The sequence below is a fragment of the Schistocerca cancellata genome, chromosome 7 (assembly GCF_023864275.1).
Source record: "Schistocerca cancellata isolate TAMUIC-IGC-003103 chromosome 7, iqSchCanc2.1, whole genome shotgun sequence".
Lineage (NCBI taxonomy): Eukaryota > Metazoa > Arthropoda > Insecta > Orthoptera > Acrididae > Schistocerca > Schistocerca cancellata.
In genome coordinates, this window is record NC_064632.1 from 434,054,076 (window position 1) to 434,072,122 (window position 18,047).

The window sequence follows — 18,047 nt, forward strand, 5'->3', positions numbered from 1 at the left end:
CCCCAGGCCGTCATCCGTTTCGCCTGGCCGCACCGCTGATAGCCGTACATCTGGCCGTTCACCGGCGGAGGAAGCTCCCCCTCCCGGCCATCCTCCCGAGATGGCCGATGAACCTATGGACCCAATGGACGATGACTGTCCACCTCCTGATAGCGGCGGCGGTGCTCGCTCGAAGCCATGCCCTCAGCGGCCTTCGAGGTGACCCCTTTTTTCATCTTCCTTTTCTTACGATGGCACTTATTCACTGGAATATTCGCAGCATTCGCTCCAACCGAGAGGACTTGAAGTTGCTGCTCCGCTTGCACCGTCCGCTCGTCGTAGCCCTCCAGGAAATGAAGCTACGCCCATGCGATCAAATTGCCTTGGCACACTACACCTCTGTGCGTTTTGACCTACCCCCTGTGGTAGGTGTCCCAGCTCATGGAGGGGTTATGTTGCTGGTCCGGGATGATATTTACTACGATCCCATCACGTTGCACACCGGCCTGCAGGCAGTTGCCATCCGCATTACTCTCCCCACTTTTACGTTTTCCTTCTGTACCGTTTACACTCCATCGTCATCTGCCGTTACCAGGGCAGACATGATGCAACTTATTGCTCAGCTACCTGTACCATTTTTGTTAACTGGAGACTTCAATGCCCACCATCCCCTTTGGGGCTCTCCAGCATCCTGCCCAAGGGGCTCCTTGTTAGCAGACCTTTTCAACCAGCTCAATCTTGTCTGCCTCAATACTGGCGCCCCTACTTTTCTTTCGGACACATCTCACACCTATTCCCATTTAGACCTCTCTATATGTACTCCCCAACTTGCACACCGGTTTGAGTGGTATGCACTTGCTGATACATATTCGAGCGACCACTTCCCGTGTGTTATCCATCCCCTACAGCATACTCCCTCTCCGTGCTCCTCTAGTTGGACCATCTCCAAGGCAGACTGGGGGCTCTTCTCTTCCAGGGCGACCTTTCAGGATCAAACCTTCACAAGCTGCGATTGTCAGGTCGCACACCTCACGGAAGTCATTCTCGCTGCTGCTGAATATTCCATCCCTCACCCTACTTCTTCTCCACGTCGCGTACCGGTCCCCTGGTGGACCGCAGCATGTAGAGACGCTTTACGTGCTCGTCGACGTGCTTTACGCACCTTTAAACGCCACCCTACAGTGGCGAATTGTATTAATTATAAACGATTATGTGCTCAGTGTCGTCGTATTATTAAAGAAAGCAAGAAAGCCAGCTGGGCTGCCTTCACAAGCACCTTCAACAGTTTTACTCCTTCTTCTGTTGTCTGGGGTAGCCTGCGCCGGCTATCTGGCACTAAGGTCCACTCCCCAGTTTCTGGCTTGAAGGTCGCGAATGACGTCCTTGTGGCCCCTGAGGCTGTCTCCAATGCCTTCGGCCGCTTTTTCGCAGGGGTTTCGAGCTCCGCTCATTACCACCCTGCCTTCCTCCCCCACAAACAGGCAGAGGAGGCTAGGCCACCTGACTTCCGCTCCTCGAATTGTGAAAGTTATAATGCCCCATTCACCATGCGGGAACTCGAAAACGCACTTGGCCGATCACGGTCCTCCGCTCCAGGGCCTGATTCTATTCATATTCAGATGCTGAAGAACCTTTCTCCTGCGGGTAAAGGTTTTCTTCTTCGTACATACAATTGCATCTGGATTGAGGGACATGTTCCCGCATGCTGGCGTGAGTCTATTGTTGTCCCGATTCCTAAGCCGGGGAAGGACAAGCACTTGCCTTCCAGTTATCGACCTATCTCGCTTACCAGCTGTGTCTGTAAAGTGATGGAGCGAATGGTTAACTCTCGATTGGTTTGGCTGCTCGAGTCTCGACGCCTACTTAGTGGATTTCGTAGGCGCTGCTCTGCTGTTGACCATCTGGTTACCTTGTCGACCTTCATTATGAATAACTTCTTGCGGAAGCGCCTGACCGCGGCTGTGTTCTTTGATTTGGAAAAGGCTTACGACACCTGTTGGAGGGCGGGCATTCTCCGCACCATGCATACATGGGGCCTTCGCGGTCGCCTCCCTCTTTTTATTCGTTCCTTTTTAATGGATCGACAGTTCAGGGTACGTGTGGGTTCTGTCCTGTCCGACACCTTTCGCCAGGAGAATGGAGTGCCACAGGGCTCAGTTTTGAGCATCGCTCTCTTCGCCATCGCGATCAATCCAATAATGGATTGCCTCCCAGCTGATGTATCAGGCTCCCTTTTTGTGGATGATTTTGCCATCTATTGCAGCGCGCAGTGTACACGTGTCCTGGAGCGCTGTCTTCAGCGTTCTCTTGACCGTCTTTTCTCCTGGAGTGTCGCCAATGGCTTCTGTTTTTCTGCCGAGAAGACGGTCTGTATTAACTTCTGGCGCTACAAAGAGTTTCTCCCACCGTCCTTACGACTCGGTCCCGTTGCTCTCCCAATCGTGGAGACAACCAAATTTTTAGGCCTTACATTTGACAGGAAACTTAGCTGGTCTCCACATGTGTCATATTTGGCCGCCCGTTGTACCCGTTCTTTAAATGTCCTCCGTGTTCTCAGTGGTATGTCGTGGGGAGCGGATCGAACTGTCCTACTTCGTCTATATCGGTCGATCGTCTGCTCCAAGCTGGATTATGGGAGCTTCGTATACTCCTCTGCACGGCCATCCATCTCACGCCGCCTCAACTCCATACAACATCGGGGTTTACGACTTGCGATCGGAGCATTTTATACTAGTCCCGTAGAGAGTCTTCATGCTGACGCTGGCAAATTGCCACTCACCTACTGGCGCGATATACTGCTTTGTCGGTATGCCTGTCGGCTACTGTCGATGCCCGACCATCCGTCTTATCGTTCCTTTATTGACGACTCTCTCGACCGTCAATACGGGTTGTATGTCTCTGCCCTGCTACCCCCTGGAGTTCGCTTTCGTCGCCTCCTTCAACACCTTAATTTTTCACTCCCTGCAACCTTTCGAGTGGGCGAGAGCCACACGCCACCTTGGCTCCAGGCTCAGGTCCGTGTTCACCTTGACCTCAGCTCGCTCCCAAAAGAGGTTACCCCCGGTTCGGTCCGGTCTACCACTCCCATTTTTTGGAACTTCGTTCGAAGTTCATCAATATGACTTTCATTTATACAGATGGGCACAAAGTTTCAAATACCGGCTCCATGGCCATTGTTCGGTCTTCACAGCTGAGCTCTTTGCCCTCTACCAGGCTGTTCTTTACATCTGCCGCCACCGACATCCTGCTTATGTCATCTGCTCCGACTCCCTGAGCGCCATCCAGAGCCTCAGTGATCCGTACCCAGTTCACCCTTTCGTACACCGGATCCAACGCTCTCTTCAGCAGCTGGTGGACGTCGGTTCTCCGGTTAGCTTTATGTGGGTTCCTGGCCATGTCGGTATCCCTGGGAACGAAGCTGCAGATGCCGCGGCCAAGGCTGCGGTCCTCCAGCCTCGGACAGCTTCTTGTTGTGTCCCTTCGTCCGATTTTAGCAGGGTCATTTGTCGGCGCATAGTGTCGCTGTGGCATGCCGATTGGGCTGCACTTACAGACAACAAACTTCGGGCCTTAAAACCTCTTCCCGTGGCTTGGACGTCCTCCTCACGCCCTTCTCGGCGGGAGGAGGTAGTTTTGGCCCGGTTAAGAATTGGACACTGCCGGTTCAGCCATCGCCATTTGCTGACGGCTGCGCCAGCGCCGTTCTGCCCATGTGGGCACTTGCTGACGGTTCGACACATTTTAATGTCCTGTCCATATTTTAACACACTGCGTCTAGATCTTAACCTGCCAAGTACTTTCGATGCCATTTTAGCGGATGACCCACGAGCAGTTGCTCGTGTTCTTCGTTTTATCAATTTGACAAACCTCTCTCAGGACATTTGATGATGCTGTTTTTTAATCCTATGCCTGTCAGTCTGTCTTTTATTGTGTTTTCCCTTTTAGTTGTTGTTGTCCACTTGTGCCTCGCGGTGCATTCTTAGAGTAGTCAGGCACACACACACACACACACACACACACTAGTAATATACCACATAACAGTAAACAACAGAAAAGCAAAAATAGTGGAACAGTTTAAATACCTAAGCGAAATTATAACATCCAACCAGAATAAAATTGCTGCTTAGCAAGATTAAAGAGATAATTGCTTAAAAACTAACATGGTCCACATGCAATGAAAAATATCTATTGATCAAGAAGAGAAAAAAAAAACTAAAAGTGAACTCTTTTTAAAGTCAATCACAGAAACAACATTGATAAAATCCTAAAAGTACAGGTAATAACTAGGACATAAACAAAAAAAATTCAAAAAGAGAGACAATGGAGGATAGTGCCAGATGAAGTGATGTACATGAACAGGGGCCTATTACAAATGCTATATGGAAGAAGAGGATGTCATTTTTTGGTCACATGATGAGGAAACCAGATAAAATAATTGAGAGAGAAAGGCTACAAGTAGGATGACTCAACAAAGTTATAGAACTTATAGATGAACTAGAAATAATTCTGGATGATATGCAAAACAAATCACAGTGACTTGAGAAACTGAAAAACAAGAAAATAAGATTTGGACGAAAAACAAGATGACTCAGTGAAAAGGGCATTTATACATGATGAATGTCTGAGGTCATATTGAATGAAGAATAAGAGGGGGATGGGGGGATGAGGGGACAGCAACTCAGAAGGAATGAAACATGCACTTATCGAAGCAGATTACAAGCAAGTGACGGTCTCAAATACTTCAAACTATGAAAGCACGTAGAAAAAGTTTCTTTACATGCTGTTGTAAGTAATATGAAAGAAAGTGGTTTTCAAACTGAAGTTAATGTATGTCATGGATGCTGATTTAGTTTTTCAGAAATAATAAGCTAATGTCACAGAGCAATTTGAGCACAAAGTAGGCCATTCATAAGGGGAAGGTGGTGGTGGTGGTGGTGGTGGTGGTGGTGGTGGTGGTGGTGGTGGTGGTGGTGGTGGTGGTGGTGGTTGAGAGATGACAGCACAACTACAAAAGAAATGAAAAAGTATGCACTCATTAAGTAAGTAAAATTTAAACATTATCGGCCAATATGGCTTAGCTGTGCTAGTAATGCAAATGGCTGAAAGCAAGGAGAAGCTATAGTTGTTACTTTTCCCAAGGAATGTATAGTTAAATGATAATGCCAATATCATGGGTAAAATACTTCAGAGATAAAATAATCTCCAATATGGATCTCCAGGCAGGCACTACTCAGGGTGATATCATCATCAGGACAAATAAGACTGCATTTCATGCACCAGTGTGTTCAAAACTAGATAACTCAGTCATGTAAGCAGGTTAAAAAATTTAAAAAGGGGAATGGATAAGCTGAAGTTAAAGTGGAGCAGGATGAACAAGTGAGTACAGGATCATAAATACAAAATCAAATAGAGGAAATGCAGGAGTAGGACTAACAGTGAATAAGTAAATAGGAATGCAGGTAAACTGCTATGAGCAGCATAGTAAATGCATAATTGTAACAAAGATAAACACACAGACAATTTGCTCCACAGTAGACAAGTTTGTATGCCAGCTAGCTCCACAGATGATAGAGAGATTGAAAGAACGTATGAAGAGAGAAAATAAATAATTGAGATGATTAAGGGAAAGATAAGTTAGTAATGGGAAGATAACATGGATGAGGAAGATAATATGGAGTCAGGGAAAGGAAAGACAGAGGAAGCCACCAGGTAGAATTTTGTTCAGAGCACAATTTAATCACCACAGACACATTGTTTAAGAATTTTGAAAGAAGTTTGTGTATGTGGAAGAGCCCTGGAGACAAAGAAAAGTTTCAAACTCATTATATAATGGAAAGGCAGAGATTGGTGCTGTTTGTTTTATCTGGGACTAAGCCATATAATTTGTCTAATTTCAATCCTTCTCCTTTTCTATTAAAATTGTTTTTGTGCTTTTGAATTTATATGACCTGTCTGTACACTGGAGAATAGTGATAAGATTTTGCTAGATGTGCAAGGCCTATGTTACAATACAGAAACATTTTACATTGGGTTGACAACCTCTAAGTTATTGTAAGGTGAATGGCCATAGGCAGAGGGTGTATACTGGCAACATGCAATATGCTGTTGCTGAAAATGCTCTGCAACATGACAGTCATGACTTTGGTATCTGTTTCAACATATATACCATATGGATTCTTCCCCCAGAAATGAGTTTCTCAGAACTCTGAAGGTGGGAATTGGCATTACGACATGGTATTTGTTCCTGCCACACACCTGAGCTTTTAGTTTTCTGTATCTTTTTATTTTCGACCTGTCTGTTTTCCTGTCCCTGACCTCTACCACATTCAGTGTGCTTCACTTTCCACTCTTACTGACTCATACATGATGTACTGTGTTGGTAATATCTGCCTTGTGTTTTACCCTGTCTTCCACCTCTAAAGTGTCAGGTTTTCAAATCTCATCTTATGCAGTTCCCCATAACAAGTCTCTCCTTCTCATCCTTTCTGGTAAGTCTTCCCTGACCTGGAGTTCTGGGTGACTTTCCTGAACTTGACCTATTTCCTAAACCACACCAGTCCTGTTCCTTCAGCCATCTTCCTCACTCTTCAACCCTTTTGCCATAAGGAGCCACTGGCTCTAAAAGCTTGCAAATTTCAATATCTTCATATGTGTGTTTTCCATCTAATTAAATTACATTTTCAAATACAGAAACAGAGATTGACAGTAGTGCTCCTGGACTTGTGATGTGGCAGTGAACTTTGAATAGGGAAAATATGGTGCAAAATCTCAATTTTTGCTTTGCAAAATCAGTAGATTATATGATAGTGAAAAATCCTATCATTTATGGGTGGGAGTGGTGGTCTGATGGTGAAGTGTGTACCTGGAGACATTTTTTGTCACCTTGCAAAGTAATATATTCAAAAAATTCCTATCAAAAACTAAACCTGTTTATTTACAGCCCTCTGCCAATGCATATGCCCATACTTCCCCACTTCTGATTTTTTGCTCCTTTTTGTCTCCATCTCCATGCCCCACAATCTCCTGATGCTGTCCCTGTTGGCAGTCTAGTCCCTGCACTCTCCACCTGACAACATTCAACAAAAAAGTGTGATTAACTTCTTGTAGCTGGCATTCACAGTCACATACAATTTTGTAAACAGCATTGTGGTCACCTTTCGACTGTAACATTATTTATTTGTAAAACTAAACATTGTAATTTTGACTGTGAGGCCATAATCAAGTAAAATAATTGAACTTGAGCTATGTGAACACGTAAATATCATCTGATATGGCATGCCATGGCATGACACAACGCAGAAGCTGGTTTCATCAATCTGTGTTCCAGATTATGAACTTATTTTGTGTATTGCACTCTTTGAATTGCATTGTAAATATGTTGCTCATATTCTGCTTAATTTTTGTACCCATTTGTAATACTGAGTAGAGTAAATGATTCCATATTTGTTTAAAATTCATATGAAACAGAAGCTTGTTTCATCACATGGTAGTTTGTGGGCCTGCGTCTATTTTTTACTGTTCTGCTTATGAATCTTGTGTGAAGTACTTGATTTAAATGCATTGCAGGTATATGGCTCATAGTCTACTTCTTTTGCATCATTTTTCATACTTCCTTGCATTTAATGGAGGCCTCTGAAATTTTCACTGGAGAAGGGGATACTAATGCACTGATTTCTGCTAAAATGTGTTGTTTGTAGTACCTGTTAACAACACATTTGCATAACTACTGTTGTAGTTTTGGTATCTGCAAGGATGAATATTCTAGTCACTAAGGTTTCAAACCATACTCATCTACATCTATAACCAGTGTCTGTAAACCACAGTGAAATGTGTGGCAATCAGTGGCAAGAAATGACACCATTCAAACCAGAATTACACTCTCATTCCATGACAAGATGCAATTAAGTTGAATTTGAATTCCATCAAAAGCTGTAAACATAGCTCTTCACCAAATACTAGAAAATATGGAAATGGATAGAAACTAGAGTAGAGTAAAAACAATACACTTACAGTGCATTTAAATCAAACAGTTCACACATGGGTTCATAAGCATAACAAATATACATAAGTCCATAGAATATTTTGCAACAAAGCCAACTTCTGTTTTACATGAAACAAAAACATATATACACTCCTGGAAATGGAAAAAAAGAACACATTGACACCGGTGTGTCAGACCCACCATACTTGCTCCGGACACTGCGAGAGGGCTGTACAAGCAATGATCACACGCACGGCACAGCGGACACACCAGGAACCGCGGTGTTGGCCGTCGAATGGCGCTAGCTGCGCAGCATTTGTGCACCGCCACCGTCAGTGTCAGCCAGTTTGCCGTGGCATACGGAGCTCCATCGCAGTCTATAACACTGGTAGCATGCTGCGACAGCGTGGACGTGAACCGTATGTGCAGTTGACGGACTTTGAGCGAGGACGTATAGTGGGCATGCGGGAGGCCGGGTGGACGTACCGCCGAATTGCTCAACACGTGGGGCGTGAGGTCTCCACAGTACATCGATGTTGTCGCCAGTGGTCGGCGGAAGGTGCACGTGCCCGTCGACCTGGGACCGGACCGCAGCGACACACGGATGCACGCCAAGACCGTAGGATCCTACGCAGTGCCGTAGGGGACCGCACCGCCACTTCCCAGCAAATTAGGGACACTGTTGCTCCTGGGGTATCGGCGAGGACCATTCGCAACCGTCTCCATGAAGCTGGGCTACGGTCCCGCACACCGTTAGGCCGTCTTCCGCTCACGCCCCAACATCGTGCAGCCCGCCTCCAGTGGTGTCGCGACAGGCGTGAATGGAGGGACGAATGGAGACGTGTCGTCTTCAACGATGAGAGTCGCTTCTGCCTTGGTGCCAATGATGGTCGTATGCGTGTTTGGCGCCGTGCAGGTGAGCGCCACAATCAGGACTGCATACGACCGAGGCACACAGGGCCAACACCCGGCATCATGGTGTGGGGAGCGATCTCCTACACTGGCCGTACACCACTGGTGATCGTCGAGGGGACACTGAATAGTGCACGGTACATCCAAACCGTCATCGAACCCATCGTTCTACCATTCCTAGACCGGCAAGGGAACTTGCTGTTCCAACAGGACAATGCACGTCCGCATGTATCCCGTGCCACCCAACGTGCTCTAGAAGGTGTAAGTCAACTACCCTGGCCAGCAAGATCTCCGGATCTGTCCCCCATTGAGCATGTTTGGGACTGGATGAAGCATCGTCTCATGCGGTCTGCGCATCCAGCACGAACGCTGGTCCAACTGAGGCGCCAGGTGGAAATGGCATGGCAAGCCGTTCCACAGGACTACATCCAGCATCTCTACGATCGTCTCCATGGGAGAATAGCAGCCTGCATTGCTGCGAAAGGTGGATATACACTGTACTAGTGCCGACATTGTGCATGCTTGTGTCTATGTGCCTGTGGTTCTGTCAGTGTGATCATGTGATGTATCTGACCCCAGGAATGTGTCAATAAAGTTTCCCCTTCCTGGGACAATGAATTCACGGTGTTCTTATTCCAATTTCCAGGAGTGTGTGTGTATATATATATATATATATATATATATATATATATATATATATATATATATATATATATATATATATATATATATATATATATATATATATATATATAACCATTTACTCTCCCCAATGCCGCCACCCCCTCACCCCACCCACCGTCCTCTGCAGGCGGATCTCCTCTGGTTTGGTTTGAATGTATGTGCCTGGCCACTGTGGGGCACCAACCTTTTCATTGCTATTTTCCTCTCTGTGCTGCAAGTGTATCTTTCTACTATTCTTTTACCTGTCTACCTTTCCATTGGCCCTTAACAACTTTTCGTTTTTAATAATATGGCCACCCCTTGTTGGATGTGACTTGATACTACTTTTCTAAATTTTGCAGAAGTGCAGATTATGCATGGAAGGTTATCCAGCGTGGTATATATTCCAGTACATTCCACCTTTGTGCCTTTCTCTGCTTCTGCCTTTCTTTCTTACAGTGGTACTATACCCAAAACACTGCATGGTAGCCATTCTGTTGCCTCCTCTTTGCACCTTGTACCCTCGCCCTCCATCTGGGACAGCTGAGGGATCCCCTGTTCACCAGCCTCCAGCATTTTGAAATGCCGAAAATGAAATCCAGGAATACAAGATCCTTGACAACCTCAATTATTGAATGGCAAAGAAAAAATATGAACACATGCATCCTATGGGGATGACAGTGGTGTATGCTTCTGCTACAATGATGTCATTCCTTTATTGACTGTGCCATTGCCATCCATGTCTTCTACATCTGGCTTTTGGGGCTGGCTGACTATAACCACTCCCCTGGTGGGTGAGGGTCTTCCTCCTACTGCTTCCTCCACACACCCTTCAGGAGCATCACTTCCCTGTCCACCAGGAAAGTCAGTCCCCAACCCCCAGATGGGGGGAAGCAACACCGTCCTCTAAAATCAGAAAGGGATGCTCGCTTCCCAGGACTCTGCTGACATGCAACCAGATGGTAGCTGCTGGCTGAAGGAGCCGCTGGTAACAGGTCATACAACTTCATGTTCCTCCTCTGTCCCAGAATCTGGGACAGACAAGCCCTCACAGAAGTCTAAATTGTCTAAGGAGAAATATCCCTCCAAAGAGAGTGAGTCTGATGACCCCTGTGCCACCAGACCCTGCATGTTCTACCTCTGTATTCATGGCAGCATTCCTCGCTGCCGTATGGCCCTGGAGCATCTGAGCCCCCTCCCTCCACACACCCTGATTCACAACAAATGTGTATTGATGATGCTTCTTCACAACCAGTAGCAGCAGGCACTACTAAGGCATGATCTGCCTCCTTGGTCCCTTCACGCTCTCACAGGGTATTGATAGCATGATCCTCCAGTGGAACTGTATTGGTTTTTTTCTACCACTTGGCTGAGCTACATCATCTTTTGAGCACTTTACCTGCTTTTGCATTGTCCTCCAGGAAACTTGTTTCCCACCACTGTGAAGCCCTACCCTATGCTGTTGTTGGGGATATTTAAAGAACTGCACTGACCCTTGAAAGAGCTTCAGCTGTTGTTTGCAAGTTTGTTCTGGACTCTGTCCAAAGCAAACATGTGCCACTCAACATGACTTTAGAGATCCCCTCTTCCATGGGATCCCCCTGTTGGAAGACAGTACCTTTGTGGTCCCCCAACATTGATGTGGCCATTAGAGATCACCAGTGGGCTCTCCAATGCCATAAATGACATCTGACAATGGAGCACCTCATTGCTCTTAAACAGCTCTGTGCTCGCATTGGCCACCTCATAAAGTAACAGAAACTTAAATGCTGGGAGAAGTATGTTGCTACCATTTAATCATGTACTTCTCCTTTGCAGGTATGGGTGAAGATTCCATGCTTCTTTGGATACTTGTGACCTGAAGGGTGTACCTGGTGTCTCTGTGAATGGTGATGTTTACACTGATCCAGATATTGTTGCCAGTCATTTTGCTTTTCATTATGCTCAAGAATCTGCACTTGATAATTATCAGCCTGCTTTTCCTGTCCTCAAACAGTGAGTAGAGAGACTTTATTTACCATGTAATACATGTCCTCTGAGCTGTAACAATGCTCAATTCAGTGAGTAGGAATTTCTCTGTGCCCTAGCCCCTTGCCATCATGTGGCTCCAGGGCCAGAGCACATCCACAGCCAAATACTCAATCATTTATCAGTGGATTGCAAATGTCACATCCTTGCCATTTTGAACTGTATCTTAGTGGTGAAAAAGCATGGTTGTCCCAGTACTGAAACCACGTAAACAACCCCTTAATATGGATTAATATCACCCAATTAGCCTCACTAATGTTCTCTGTGACTTGTTCAAATGTGTGATGAGCTGACTGCTGTGTTGATACCTTGGCTCTTGGGGTCTGCTGGCTTCATTCCAGGGCAATTTTCCCCAAGGCTCCTCTACTTCTGACAATTTGGTGTGTGTGGGGTCTGATTTTCATTCAGCTTTTGTCTGGTGTCAACATCTTATCACTATTCTTTTTCACTAACTTAGGACATACAACACCACATGGTGTCACCACATTTTCACCACTCTCCATGAGTGGGGCCTCTGGGGCCAGGTCCCAATTTTTATCTGGAACTTCTTGTCTCTCCACTTTTTCTGGGTTCAAGATGGTGATTTTTGTGGTCCTCCCTTTATACAAGAGAAGTGGGTCACACAGGGCTCTGTATCGAGTGTGCCCCTTTTTCAAGTGGCTATCAATGGTCTAGCTGCAGCTGAGGGACCTACAATATCATCCTCCCTGTATGCTGATCACTTCTGAGTCTACTATTGTTTCTCAATTTTGGGTGTAGCTGAATGCTGACTGCAGGGTGCCATATAAAAGCCACAGTCCTGGACTATCACCCATGCTTCCAGAATTCTGCCACCAAGGCAAGTGTCAGACACTTCTGTCTCAATCGTACTGTCCAGCCCCTACCAGAACTCCACCTCAAGGACAAATGCTTAATGAGGTGGAATCTTATTGTTTTTTGAGATTGATCTTTGATGCCTGGTTGACATGGATTCCCATCTTTGTAAACTTAAGCAAATGTGCTGGTCACACCTCAATCTTCACTGCCTCGGTAACACCAGCTGGAGTGCAGATTGCTCTATCCTTCTGTGACTCTACAAAGCTCTGATCCTATCACATCTTGATACAGCTCAGCATCACCTGCAGCATTTCGGGTGCTGGACCAAGTACACCATTGTGGGATCTGACTTGAGACAGGTGCCTTTTGGTCCAGCCCTGTGGACACCCTTCTTGCAGAGGCTGAGATGTTGTGTAGTGTAGAGATCTGGTTGACATTCCCAAGGAGGAATTGAAAGATGAGTGGGTTCAAGAAGGGATTGTTGATATGCAAAATATATTGAAAAGGGTGGATGGGGATCTCATAAAATCTGACTCCTTCAAGCTTACCTTCAGTAGCATGAAACTCAAAGAGCATATCAAGGCAGAATTTCTTTGCCTAACTATATGGCCCCATGTCCCCAATGTAATGCACTGTTTCAAATGAAAATGCTTTGGGCACACTACCTGAGGATGTAAGGGTGAAGTCACTTATGACAAATGTGGCAAGGCTGCCCATGACGAAGCTGGTTGCTCTCTAACTAGTCTCCAACTAAACTGACACATGGCAAGTTGTATCACAGTAGGCAATTTGGGGATGGACCAAGCTAAAAGTGAGGTAAGTGTATGAAGACCACAAAAATAGTAAAACATTGTCATCTGAGATTTTGGAGGGCTCCCCTTAGTTAATATAGATATGATATGTAACATAATCCCTTGAGGTATATTGTGAGTGTTCCTTGCACATTCTTTGCACACCATTACTCACTTAAAATGTTGTTTTCAATCGGGTTTGTTGCTGGTTGCATTTTTGATGTTATGACTAATAATTCTGGTATATCATCAGTAGTTATAATACTTAGGCAACAGATATGTTCCCCATTATGTACTTCTTAGATTATATCACATTGTTTTATTTTGAATGAGGATAAGGATTCATATGAACTAGGGTTTTTCTCATCTGTAAGAATTATGATGGTTTTTTTACTACAGAAAATAAGACAAGCTTTGTTCAGTTGAGCTTCTGATTGTATATTGTCTATTTTTTATCTTATGTTTCTCATGTTCTATTATAACTCTGTCATGTTAAAATAGTTTCAGTGCTAACCAGTATGTCTACTTATTTTACTTTGTTGTGCTGTATGTACACAAGTAGTTGTCTTAAGGCTGCTACTTGCATTTTGTCAGTTTTAAGAACTTTTGTTATTATTTTTATTGTTGTTATTCTTGACTCTGTGTAAAGTCAGCTGTGGTATGCCTTGATATACACTACACGTATACTTTTTTTTTTTCGGTCGCAGGGGCTTGAAGATGGCATATTGATTTCCCAAAACTGGCTGTGAAAATCAAATAAAATAACCTCTCAAATTGCATTGCTGTTTGGTGATTTTTCTTGTTAAATATTTGACCAGCCACTTCCCTGCCTCTACAATGGATCAACAGAGATTTTGGATTTAGTGCTGTACAGGAGAGACCCCAGTCCTACATATGTTTTTAATACTTCAGTTTCCACCATTTTAGTAGAACATCATGGTTTTACAGCTGTCCTTATGGATGGGTCAAAATGGGGGGTCCTCAAGGTCTGACTGCCTCAAGAATTTACTGTCTTTGACACAGAATTATATGTGATCTTGTGGGCAGAGCAGATGAGATGGGCTTAGACTGCTAAATTTTTTTGTGTTCAGATTCTCTGTTCACTCTCTACAGTGCTTGTATCAGGAGATAAATTCACCCAGAATATCCAGGATGCCTTCCTCCAACTAAAATGGCTGGGGTAGTAGGTATCTTTCTGCTGGGGTACCAGGTCACATGGGTATTGCAGGGAGTGAAAGGGCAGATGTAGCAGCCAAGGAGGCATGTTGTGATCCTCTGTTATTTCAGTGAGGCATCCCCCTGCACACTATCACCTCACTGTTGAGGTACAGAGGCATGTGTTGATGGGAACACAAGCAGCTGGAAGTGACAGGCTATAAGCTATGTCCAGTGAAGCCCACTATGCAGCTGTGGTGTACCACCAAGAAGGGATGAGGTCCTCCTTAGTCATCTAGGCCGGAGTCCTCTGATGCATGGCTTCTTGCTCTGGTGAGGGGGTGCTCTAATGTGTGTTGCTTGTGGTGTAGAGATCACTGTGTACCACATTTTACTAGATAGTGTTTTATTTTCAGACCAGAGCTCAGTTGCAAGTTTGCCGGCAGAGCTGTCCTCTAAAGTGACATTCAAATGAATGTTGTTATAATTCAAAGGTTTTGCAATCTGTCCAACTGGTTTCCAAAACTTTTAGGGAAATGATCTTGACGTGTTAAAAGGATAACTAGCTCACCTATTTTTTTTTCTGTGAATGGTCAGCCAGTCACATATCCCTACACTATTGCTTTACCTCCTCTGTCATTTTGCTTCCGTTGGGGTGTGATATGAAGTGATAGTGTGGATCAACTGTGTTACCCATATTTGTTTCTTTTAATATTTGTAAAGGCACTGATAACCTTGCCATTGAGTGCCTCTACAGCCCAAAAACAACCACCACAATAGTAGTAGTAGTAGTAGTAGTAGTAGTAGTAGTAGTAGTTCAATGTCTGGTTGTGATATAAGTCACAAGTAGAAAGTGTCTGCTGAAATGTGCATTTAACATTAAATAGCATGTGGCATCCATTAGCCGAAGTTCATATTACTTTCTAAAGCACCTCACACATGATCAAACAGGTTGTCAGATATTTGACTGTGTATGGCACTATTTAATGTTTTTATCAAACTTAGAGAATATTTGACAGGTTTAATCAAAGCTTGACAAATTTGTGGACAAAACAGGGTTGAACAGTCTATATTACAAATAGGATTACAACTGGTCTTGGAAATAGTAGTATCTGTGGCTCCACAGGGCAGAGGAAACGAAGATGAAGGTCTTTAGATGTGTAAACTTTCTAAGAATCTCAGAAGAACCTGTAGTTAGAAAGTTTTATTCCCTTCTCTTTAGATGCATTTTTACTGGCCATTGTCCTAATGGATACAGCTTTTGGGCCCACAGCTGAAAAAGGTAGTTTTCTTACTATTATAAAAAATGAAAAACATGGAATTATGGGTAGTGCTTTACAGAGATGCAAGTCATTTTTGACAGAGAAAGAAAAAGGTTGTTATAACATCAAGCAAAGTCTCCAGAGGTCCCGAGTTCGAGTCTCAGTCGGGCACACAGTTTTAATCTGCCAGGAAGTTTCATCAAGCAAAGTGTTCCTTGAAGTGGAGAACTATTTCATAGGGGGTATCATAAGGTTCGATTCTAGACCCAGTTTCTTTTCTTTTCTTTTATTTTCTTTTCTACATGAATGACTTACCCATAATAACATGAGAAATTGAAAGACATAAGGTGATGCCTATAATCAAAGGCTCTGTACAGATACTGGTAAGGGTTATGATTATTGTTAAGATTATTAACAATGTGGTATACAGCGTACATAAAACGTACTGGCTGTTGTCTCTTAAACATACATACTCTCATAATTGAGAACATTTCATATAACTGATACTCTCAATATAAATATATTCACATTCCTGTGTGCCTACTTACATTTACATCACACTCAAATTACATTAAACATTTCTTAAAATTTTACAACTTGATCTGTGCTCAAAGATTTCATTAAAGGCCTGCTACATTGTTTGCTGAATCTACACTAGAGATGTCTGTAATTCCATTCATACAACATTCATTCATAAAATGGTAGTGTACTCCATTATACTTTGAATTTTTAGTGAAACTTCCATATCTATGAGTACTTAAACAGCCTCTCACTGTGAAATATAACATTTAATGAACATTTTATTGGTTAGATGGTTTTTATGTACCAATAATTCATACTGTAATTGGCTTTTCTATGTAATTTGATTCTGCATTCACAGTGTTGAGGAAAAAGCCTGTGAACCCAACAGTACCTATGAAACCTTTGTACTGGACTCGAATTGTTGTGCCAGCGACAGAAAGTGTGTAAGTTATGTATTTATTTCTTTTAATGTCAAATTAATATAAGGAATATCCTCAACCTATCACATGAAATGCGTAGGGAAGCTTACAGTTAAAACTGTAATATTAAACTTTACTTATTGACAGTGATGGTTAAAAACATAACTTCATTTTATTTATTTATAGTATTTTCATGAAGCACAAAGTGGCTTTTTCAGCCTACAAACAGTTACTTTTCATATAGTAAGCAGCAGACGGCTCTGTGGGAAGATCTGGAAGAAGCTAAAATAGAAGACATTGATGAATTTGCAAATCTGTTCTCTCGACAAGTGACTGAACGGAAACCAGTGAAGAAGAAAGAAGAAAAGCCTACAAAGCAACAAGCAGCAAAACTACTCGACAGCAAACGATCACAGAATGTTGGCATTCTTTCATCTAGCCTCCATGTAGAATTTTCAGAAATAGAAAATGGTAACTATATTTAAATTCAATTAATGTATAGTCTGTAATAGCTTGCATAAATTAGTGTTTCTGATTATATTATTTTTTGCAGCAATATACAATTTTGATACATCAGTTGTGAACTTGGAAGCTCTACAACAGATATATGATTCTGTAAGTGGAGAAATATTTTTTCATTACAGTTGACACCATAAAAGATTAGAGAATGTTTCAGAATAGAGGTGAGATGAGTGTTGGGATGCTTATGAATGAATATAATATCCATTCTAGAGATCTAATGTAATTCTGTAATATGTTTACTAACAATTTCTGAAAAATAGGAATAACAGAAATAGTGCTAATAAACACAATTCAGTTTCTGTACAAAAGGTAGAAACTAACAGGAAACAAGAACACATTGAAATTTTTGAGGGATGTAAACATTAAACTTGGGATCAGAAGAGAAATAGGGTGTAGTATCAGAAAGTGAAAGATGAAAGAAAGATTCAGTTTATTATATCCTTAATTAGAAGCTGTAAAAACTAGATGTTACTCACCAGCCACAAATGGCAATTACCACTGTAGGACACATTTTAGTTTTTTCCATTGCACCTTTATGTGTATTGTTCTACATTTGAACTATAGTACTGCCAGTTCTGTAACACATTAGTTACTAAGTTAACTCTCACTTGAAATGACAAAAAGAATAAAACTTTTACAGATCATAATTAAGGAACATGGTAGTACTTAAGATGCTCTCCAGGTTGTGATCCTTGACTTCTGAAAGAAATTTGACACACTTACACATGTAACTAATGAGAAGAATAAAAGTTTATGGAATATCACACCAGCTTTGTGATTAGACTGAAGAATTTCTGGCAAATGGAATACAGCATGCCATTGTAAATGAAGTGATAACTTTAGTCATAAAAGTAGTTCTGGGAGCCCAAAGGGTGTACTTTAAGGCTATTACAGTTCATGATATGTATAAATAAAATTACCTGATGGATAAGTTGGAAGCTCAATAAGACTGTATGCAGATGAGGCTATTGTATAGAATCAAGCCACAATGCTAGGA

General features: G+C 43.1%; 1 protein-coding gene across 1 annotated transcript in view; it reads left to right on the plus strand.

The window, feature by feature from the left end:
* LOC126092813 (formin-2-like) overlaps positions 1-18,047 on the plus strand; it is a 209,990-nt gene that overhangs the window by 83,031 nt on the left and 108,912 nt on the right. The window contains exons 6-8 of the mRNA XM_049908542.1: positions 16,468-16,550; positions 16,780-16,999; positions 17,082-17,143. Coding sequence (XP_049764499.1) covers positions 16,468-16,550; positions 16,780-16,999; positions 17,082-17,143 — 365 coding nt within the window. The remainder of the gene's footprint in view (positions 1-16,467; positions 16,551-16,779; positions 17,000-17,081; positions 17,144-18,047) is intronic.